This window comes from Centruroides sculpturatus, unplaced genomic scaffold (assembly GCF_000671375.1).
Source record: "Centruroides sculpturatus isolate CEXI.00-Female unplaced genomic scaffold, Cexi_2.0 scaffold352, whole genome shotgun sequence".
NCBI lineage: Eukaryota > Metazoa > Arthropoda > Arachnida > Scorpiones > Buthidae > Centruroides > Centruroides sculpturatus.
In genome coordinates this window covers 534929-545016 of record NW_019384489.1, presented here as the reverse complement: position 1 = coordinate 545016, position 10088 = coordinate 534929, and the positions used below count along the sequence as shown (strand labels likewise).

At 30.1% G+C, this 10088-nt stretch overlaps 1 protein-coding gene across 2 annotated transcripts in view; it reads left to right on the top strand.

Annotated features, from left to right (window-relative positions):
• Positions 1-10088, top strand: part of LOC111621713 (transmembrane protein 214-A-like) — a 61784-nt gene that overhangs the window by 39337 nt on the left and 12359 nt on the right. For both annotated transcript variants that reach the window (XM_023363938.1, XM_023363939.1), the window contains exons 3-5: positions 1353-1449; positions 2741-2909; positions 2994-3145. In XM_023363938.1, the coding sequence (XP_023219706.1) occupies positions 1353-1449; positions 2741-2909; positions 2994-3145 (418 nt within the window). The remainder of the gene's footprint in view (positions 1-1352; positions 1450-2740; positions 2910-2993; positions 3146-10088) is intronic.

Here is a 10088-nt window from a genome sequence, read left to right as displayed (position 1 = left end):
TGGCAAATCAAATCAGATAATTCCAAAATGTGCTGATGGTATTTAATAGCATTTTTGATGTTAGCAAATAAAAAATCTCTCAAGGCACAAAAGCAAGGAGGTAATTTAATGGATGGATATAAGGCCTTGTAATCTAAGACAGTCATTAACTCCTCATCCTTAAGTGTAATATTTTCTCGTTTCTGCACCAATTGTAGCGAGTTTTTTATTGAATAGGGTGACTCCTTGATTTTTTCCCGTATAAATTTAACCAGTCGTTTTTCTATACTGAAAGTGGGTGCATTGCACTTTTCTACCACTGGGCATAACTGTGATCCTGGTTTGTGTGTTTTCCCAAATGCAAAGATTCTTGGAGCCCTTGGTGCTCGAATGATCCCTCTTTCCATATTCAAATGATTCGCTAACGGAGTTAACATGAATTTCCTAACTCTTTGCTGTAATGTTTCTAAATAGTTATCAGGAGCAATAAGACATTCTGTGTTGTTGATGAGTTCATTTATTTTCTGGTTATATGTTTCTCGTTTGAGGAGCACTATACCCTTGGATTTATCTGCCTTTATGAGCACAATATCATTCATTTGTAGCCAATCTCTTGCTTCTTTTATGCTTTTGTTGAACCGCCTTTCTTCTTTGTTACCTTGCTTCTCACTTTCTGCCCAGAACCTTGTCTTCCATCTGATGTAATCTTGTTTAGTGATATTCATCCCCTTTATGAGCAACTCAATATTAGGAATAATGTTCTCAGGAATCAATGGTGGAGTAGGAGCGAAAAATATGCCCAGGGCCGGATTAACCCACTTTGGGGCCCTAGACATTTTCTTCTTACTGGGCCCGCTCCCAGCTCTTTCAATTAATAAATCTTGTTACTATTATTTCTGTTAAATCACATATGGACACTGCAGCTGCTTAATAAAAAATAAAAGCAAAGTTATTTAACAATATTTCACAGGATGTTAAGAATACATATAGTTATTATTATTCTTATCACTATAAAAAAAATTCTAAATTATTGGGAGTTTTCTTTCAATAAGAATAAACATAAGAACACATTTTCTTTAGATTTTTAGAATTCACGATAACCATATAAAAAGCAATATATTTTTGCTTTTTGTTTATTATATACAGTTGTCCAACAGAAAAGTAAACTATCTTATTTACAAATCTTTTCAAAATAGATAAATGTCTAGGATCCAGTCAAACTGTCTCATTTGTCTATGCGATGATCAGGCCCTAGATATGCGATATGAAAGACTATTTTAGTAGTCTGCAGATCGTATAACTGAGAAAAATTGGTTAATTATGTTACAATGTGCATTCAAATTTTTTTTTATTAATGTTTGTTCATTTTATAGGGTCTCGTTCAGGAAAATTTTTAAAGGAATCTGGTATATTGAATGCCTGTGAACAAGCTAGAGGAAGGATTACTTCTTATTCTCAAAAATCATTGGAGTAAGTATAAAGCATAATCATTTGTTATTCAAATTTCCTGTATATTAAGAAATAGAAACATTTTATCATCATATCTAGCAAAAATTATTAATGCCAAATTTTCCTATAATTATCATAATAAAATTTTTTACACCTTTTAAATTGTTACGTACTGTTTTCTATTTCTTGCTATTTATTTATGGGCTTATTATTTGAGCCGGAAAAGTAAAATTAAAATTACATCTTCCAAATGAACAAGTCATTGCATAATTTAATTTCATTAATAATATAAAATAAAATGAGTGGATTATTTTCTATTACAGTAGCACTACTGAAATGAATGATTGTAACTCATTTAAAACAAATTATTTGATTCATTGATATATACCAAATGAGTAAGTGAATAGTTTATTCACACAAAGTGAGGAGTTTTATAATGTTGAGTCAATGCCATTTGACTGGCTTATCATGTACTTCCAAATATCAGTTTGTTGTTATTAATTAAATAAAGTAATTGTGTTGTGATATTACACTGGAGAATACTACCTTACCTTACAGAACAGAATTTTTAGTGGAAAGTTGTGTAAAGAAGAAAATTAACTAAAAATTAAGGTAACTTTTTATGCAAAAATATCCCACATTTTATAATGTTTACCTGTTTACAAATTTTTCACTAATTTGAGAGCCCCCATATAATGATAACTTTGTATTGGCAAGAATGCACTATACTTGAAATTTTAATTTCTGTAATAGAAATTCAAAGGATACAAACAAACTGCGTATAAAATAAACAAGATAATTTAAAATGTTGACCCTAAACACATTTATGAATTTTTGAAAGAAAATAGTTTGTCACAAGTCTGTACTCATTAATAATAACTGCTGTCTGTAGTCATAAAAAATGCCATAAAAATAAAATTGTCCTCATTTAAAAGAAGGAAAAGTTGTTAAAATTTTTTGTAAAATAGATTGTGAGATTTTTGAAGTTTTTAAGAATTTAGTTATTTTGGTTGGACTTTTCTAAACATCAAAAAAGTAAGTGTAAAATATTAAAATTTATCATAAGAAGAAACAGATTTATAAACTGGAATGATTTAAAAGTATTTCTGATGATAAAAAGTATTGGCTTCTATGTTTGTGTGTTTTTAATCTTGTTATGATTAGATTAAATAGTCTTTATTTCATAAATGAAATTTGTATACATGTTTTATTATATCTCTGAAAGTTAGCATATGTTAAAGTATTTTTGAAATAGTATTTCAAAATCAATTATAAATGATAATAATAATAATAATAATTCTTTGTATTTCAGATGGTTAAATAAAAATGTTCCGGTATATTATTCTAAAGCATGCAACATCTGTAGGCCTTATTTAGAATTGTTTTGGGAAAACTTTTTCCTGTTTTGTGAATATGTTTGGGACAGTACCGCAGATATAAGAGAATGGTTAATTATTAAAATTCCACCAATTCTAGATTGGGTATGTTTTAATATAAAATCTAATTTAAATAAATTAGATATTTACATAAGAATAGAATTTAATTTTCAAACTTTTTTTTTTTAGTTATCTGAACACATACCATTATATGTGGAGAAGATAGTGAGGTTTATTTCAGAAATAGGGGAAATTTTATATCAGTACATAACACTGTTTACAAAATATACCTTATATTATTTTGATATTGCTGGAAGATGGCTGCAAGAAAATGTATTCAGGTAAATGTTACACATATTCTATGATATAAATTATTATTATTTGCCAGTTATAAGAAAAATATTTTCCTATATCCTGCAAAAATTTGGAATAAATTATTTATTTATCACATCCTTAGTAATACACATGGATCAAATATTAGTAATGAAATTATGAACTTGTATAATAACTTTATCAAAAAAACATATAAAATATAATGTGAATAAAAACTGTCATTCATTATTATTGGATTATATATTTACATTAACATTAAAATCTATATAAATAAAAATGTAAATGTTCGTTTGTTCAAAATCTTAAATCTCCGAAAGTTCTTAACCAATTGTTTTGAAATTTTGGCACAGTGTTGCATTCGAATAAGCACATGTTTTTATATTACACAGATGTTGAAATCCCCCCATGGGGAAGAGGGACAGGATTAAAGCTGACCGTGAAGAATTCAGCTTCTATTATAATATTTTAGATGCGGTTTTTTTGCACTTTTGATTGTGTTTTAATAGGATATGTCAGAGAATGTACACTAAAAAGGGATTTTTTGAAATTCCTCCTGTGGGGAGTGTTATACATTTTGATCCACAGCGACATGTGGCTGGGTACAGCTAGTTAATAATAATGTACTTTATTATTACAAATACTTAAAAATTTAACATTCAGTTTAATATCTTTATAGTTAGAATAATATCTTATTGCAGACTCTCAAAATCTTTTTCAGGGAAGAACTTTTTATATGTATATCCTAATAGTAATTTTTATTAAAAGAACATTCATTATAATTTGATTAATAGATACTTTCAAAGAGGCAATGCTTGAAATGTTTTAATAAAAATATAACTAAACACTAGATAAACATGAGCAATGGAAAGCTGTAAATTATAGATATAATTGCTTTTACTTGTTTCAACAATTTTAATACTGTAAGACAGTTTAGAGAATTAGAAGTACTAAAAAGTTCAATTTTTACATTTTTATCCCTCTCACACTTTTGGAATGTTTTGTAGATAATTTTTTATTATTGAACCTTTCAAATAAAGGTCTGTCTGCTAATATAGCTTTGTTTTTCCTGAGATGTGAGAAAAATGTACATATGAAAACACTGAATCTTTTAGTTTTTACTTTCCTGGTTGTTATATACATGGTGCATTCAAATTCTAAGGTCTCCCATTTTTTTTCTGACAAAATACTTACACAAACAAATTGAAACTTCTGTCACTTTTAACATAATCTCCCTGCAGACGTACACATTTTTCACAATGCCGACACCATGACATCATGGCTGCTGTGAATGCTTCTTTAGGTCTCTGTTTTGACCACTGGAAAATTGCTGATGCTAGAGTGGCATGACTGGAAAATGTGTGACCATGGAGAGTGTCCTTCATCATTGAAAAAAGCCAAAAATTGCTAGGAGCAAGGTCAGGTGAGTAGGGACCATGAGAAACCACTTAAAAGTTGTTTTTACAAAAAAACTCCTTTGTTAACGTCGCCCAATGAGCTGGAGCATTGTCTTGATGGAAGAGCACACGTGCAGCCTTTTCTGGCCATTTTTCTCGCAAACCTGGAAGCAATTCATGATGACAACTTGATTGTGCACTTGGAGCAAGTTGCTTCACCTGCACTATCATATTGTCAGACTGGCTGGTTTGCAGGCATAGATGTTTTGGTTTGTTGTCATATGATGTTTGCCCTTCTTTGAGTTGTTGCACCCACGAACACACATTTTTCACATCCATGACACTTTCACCACGTGTCACTCAACTGGAAATTAATTTTGGTGGATGTCACTCTACACAAGTGCAGAAAATGAATGATTACACATTGTTCTTATAATGAAAACATTGCCATTTTAAGTCTCAAAAACATCTCTCACTCGAACTGCTGCTGCTAGAGTTCCATGTGCCATGTGGTGCTACCCTCTCTGTTATGTGACCACAAACAGTGTTCGCTTCGTTTAAAAAAAACTACACGTTGCTACCTGTTCTCTTCCCCTATAAAAAAAAATAGGAGACCTTACAACTTGAATGCACCTTGTATAACAGAGGGAAAGTCTGGCAATTGGTCAACAAATTTACCCAAAGATTTTTACATTTTTGGACTTGGGACACCATGAAATGTCAAGAAATTGAAAAAAATGAGGATTTTTTTTGGGGGCATGATTTTGTTAACCCTCTTTTAAGCTCTTGTGCTTTTTGTTGAAAATTTCTGAAATTTTACAGGGAAGTTTGTGTTTTAGTGGTTAGCATTTATAATTTTTTTTATAAAACTCATCCCTACTGTCAAAATTAAGCTTTTTGCCATTTAAGTTTTTTTAATAAAATATATAATAACAGATATAATAAATATATGATAACAGATGGCACCATCAAAATTTTAAATGTTGCTGGGATAGTGGAGCAACTCTTTTCTGGTTTATTTTTTTACTTTTTAATCTAAAGTGAATTTGTCTTCGCTTTTATTTTTACTGTAAGATAGTTTAGCATTTACATAAATACAAAGAAAAGTAAATTATTTAATGTATTTTAAGAAAAATGAGATTATAAAATAGCATTTAATGTTAATGCTGTGCTGAGTAATACATTGAAAAATTTGATTTTGAATTGTTTTCTGGGTGTTGTAATAGGTTCATCTCTATGTTCATAATTATTTTGTTATTTAATATATCTTATTCTTTTTACACTTTGAAATTTAAGCTCAACTTTAAGTTTATTAATAACTTCAATAGCACTTGAAATAGATTGCTCCAATCATTTTCTTTGTATTCTTGTAAAAATTGAATGCAATTCCTTGTTACTTTTACAGCCTCATATAGATTGACTTCTTATTTTACGAAGATTTGCCTACAAATATTAACCTAGAAGTGAGTGTCACACAAACTAAAGAGACTAAAATTAAAATCTTTCAATCCACAAGCTAAAGTAGTAGGTAGCCATGGGTGAAATTTCAGAGTCATGCTTTCTTTCTTTTACAGCAAGAGTGAGAAGTGTATCATGAATGTTCCCAATCTGATATCTAACAGTTTTACACTTAAAACTTTTGCCTCTCAATCCAAGTCACAAAGATGTTTTATTAAGAAAGATTTTATATGATTAGTTAAAATTTTCTAACGATTAAAAGAAGCAGCAGAGAGAGAGTAATCTTCCTATGATTCTAAATAAAGAGATAGATTTAACACATAATTTGGCTGCATTATACAACTTCAATCTGGCAAGATGTCAATTGACTATGATCTAATAAATATTCTTTCCCAAACACCGTTTTTTTTTTATCTTTAAAAAAAATTGCAGTCATTATAAACTCTTTTCACCTTGATAAAATGCACCAAGAAGACCTTTTATCAAATTTGTTTTGGAGGTGCCAGGCTTTTACAGTGGGGTCAGGTGATGAGGGATGAGTCTGACAGACCACTTCTCAAAAAAAATTCCTGCAGATTTTTGATCAGTCCAGATTCATTCCTGATTCTCCAGGTCTTCTAGTATGTTCAGTTTTGGTATTTTTGTAAAATAACCAGAGATAAATATCACTTGTTGTACATCAGGTAATTCACTCATTCACTGGTCTCGACAGTTTTTGGGACCAGGGCATGAGTGAATAAATGACAATGTCAGTATTATCAAAAGAAAGGAATGTTATCTTTCTTCAAAAGCTTCAAACTAGTTAGTATTTTTCCTATACTTTCTCTAGTTAGTCATAGATTGTCTTCGATCATTTAAAACAGGAAAGATTAACCCTTCTCAGTCACTGTTGCATCCTATACATTTATATGCAGTGATTGCTTTTTTGGCTTTGATGTACTGTACATCATATACATTCATTGTGAAAAATGCTCTAGAAACTTTAATTTTAATATCTCTGATACATTCATTGTTGTTAAATGTTTATTTCACTATTCCTCCAATAGATGGCGTCATGTTAAGAAATTATTTTGCCCTCTTTGGCAGTAAAATTTAGTTTCTGTTTGGAATCTGATAATGTCTATGTGCATTGTTTTTGGTAGTTTTTCTTTCAAACAATAATCAAATTATATAAATATTATTAATAATTATTAAATAAACAATATACAGTTAAAAATAATTAAATAAATAACTAAAATTATTTTATTTTAGAAAATAAACATATGTAGGAGCAAATCTTTCATATTGTTTTGCTTTTAGTAAGAATTATGTTTATTTTTTTATTGGTATGTGGCTGGTTTTTAGTCACTTTCATAAGCATCCATATCAAGTGTAACCTTTTTTTCAGCCTTTTGCTGCTTTTACAGTTCTCTGAGGAGATTCTCCTGCACCTATTTTGTGACTTTGCAGGCATTTCTTCGGGCAGATTTGTTTATCTGGGTTTTTGCTTTTTGACCCATGGCAATCTTTCCCAGCTTTCCTTTAGAGAATTTTTTTTTGTAGAGTTCAGATTTCTGATGTAATCTATGGAGTGCACAATGGGCCTTTTAGGTCAAAATGCTTTTGATTTGCCTTCTATGCAATCTACCAATAGCATAAAACTATTTTCTGTCTATAAAATATCAAATATATATGATGATTAATAATAATTTATTAATCATAATTAATGACCACAACTGCTCTCTCCAGTAATGCTTATAATTACTTTGTTGCTCAGTTTGTACATTAAACACAAGTCTGACTTGTGTTTAAACACAAGTCTGACTTGTGTTTAATGTACAAACTGAGCAACAAGGAAACAAATAAAATTTTTTATATATTGCTGATGTATAGTAATTTTACAAAAGTACAAAATTTAATAAAATGTAGTTAGTAATGGCCCAGTTAGGAAAGAAAAAGAAACTAGCAGAATAGAAAATATGTCCAAATAATTTGTAATGCAGTCATCCACAAATAACACACTGGCTAAAATCACATTTTTTTTAATTTTATGAATTGAAAAAATTGAAATTCATCTTTCATATTCATGGGGACCATAATTAGAGTTTTCCTATTTGGAGAACTTTGTAACCTTAACAAATAAGCAGATGACACCAAAATTTGTATACAGACTATGCAAAGGATGAGAAAAAGTATTTTGTAAAGAAAAAAATTTAATCCAAAAACTTTTGCTAGGGGAACTTTGGCATATATACAGTTATCATGGAAAGGTTGCAAATTTGGCAGACTTTAAAGGATCGTATTATTCTGTATGTGCAAAACATCATTAGAGAGCAGTTGTGGTCAGCACTGTTCATTGCCTTCAAATTTTGCACTTGAACAATGGTGCACACATTGAGGAACATTCCTTATGTTTATAAACAGACACTGCAGAAAGCAACAAAAAAAAACAAATAGCTGCATTTTCATTATGTTTTTGTTTTGTTCCTTTTCCACATTCTTTTTGTTAATCTGTATACAAATTTAGGTGTCACTTTGCTTATTGGCTACATTGTGCTCTCAGCGAAACTTTAATTGTGGCCAGTAGGGTTTCTCATTTTCCGGTCTTTTGCTTGTCCCGGGATCCCGGGATAAAAGTGAACTGTTTCCCGGGATCCCGGGAAATCCTGGTATAGAATTAATTATTTTTAAGGTATACAAAATATCTTGAAATCAAATGATATANTATTTTTATTAATTTATTATAATCTTAATTTTAAAGTAAAGATTACTTACTGTAATAAATATTGAAAAAATTGTGGACTTTTTAGAGTTGCAATATATCTTTTACTTTAAAAAATTATATCTTGATGATGGACAGATGGCTGAAGTGAGAAAGACTGCTGAACTCTGCTGTCTTTCTCACTTAAGTCTGCTGAACTCAGGACTCATGATTGAATCTGAGCAAGTGAACAACCTCATAAATTTTTCATGGACAGTTTGTATTAGGATTTTGTCCTTTACAATATGATTTTCTCTATTATAGACTCAGCTGAACCTGTGATTGTCCTAGAAAAGCACCTTCTTAGTGCCCAAAGGGTGAAATGAATTAAAAGAAAAAATATATTTAGCTTGACTGGTATAAATGATTTCAGTTTTTTTGGGAGAATTTCAGAAACATCCTATAATAGATAGGAATGAATTAAAATTATTGGGCTGCAATTTGAAAAAATTGTAGACCTATAAATTCCCACTGTCATTCATCTGTCTGTCAGTCCTTCCTTAATCTCAAGAATGGTGTTACCAGGAAGTTCCTGGTCTAGATTGAAAGTCACGAGAATTAAATTGAAAAATTTTCACCTGAATGAAGTCACATAGATGGTTATCGGGAAAACTATGATGTACAAGGGAAAGACACTAATAACTTGAGATGGTGAACATATTAATTTATTTAATTTTAAAAAAATATGATTAAAAATTGCAACTTGGCATTGTGATGATGTCACAATAAGTAATTGCTCATTTATTTTAGATTTACATACCGCCAAAAAAAATCATTGTTACAGAAGTGCTAATGATAAAACTTGTTCCAGTATGTGAAATTAAAATAGCCAAAGAGCATATATTTATAAATTTTCTGACTTAGTTTAAGTAAACAACTGAAGATACAGAAATGGTTCAGGTATCAAATTAAAGTTCTTACACTGTAGATGATTGTCACTGAATTTAGGCTTTGCTGAGTGGCAAAGGTTCACTGTTAAGTCTATACGAAAACTTGTTGGTCCCACTTCATTAACTTTAGTCAGAGCAATTTTTTTGTTTTGCAGTTTCATTATTGTAAATACAGTAGAACCTCCATTATCCGGACCTCCATTATCCGGATTTTCGATTATCCGGATTGTTCAAAATAAACAAAAATTTTACGAATTTGCTGATTTGCACTTGGCGAATTACGACACTGTTTATGTACGTGATGGAATGCATAACATTTTTTGTTTTAACAACGTCTCACCCGGCACAGTAGCCGTAAACTCTTAAATATATTTTACGTAGTAATAAAAATATAACTTGACATACGTATTTATAAATAATTTATATTCAAATTACATCATTTCTATGACCAAGGGCGGCGTAAGGCATG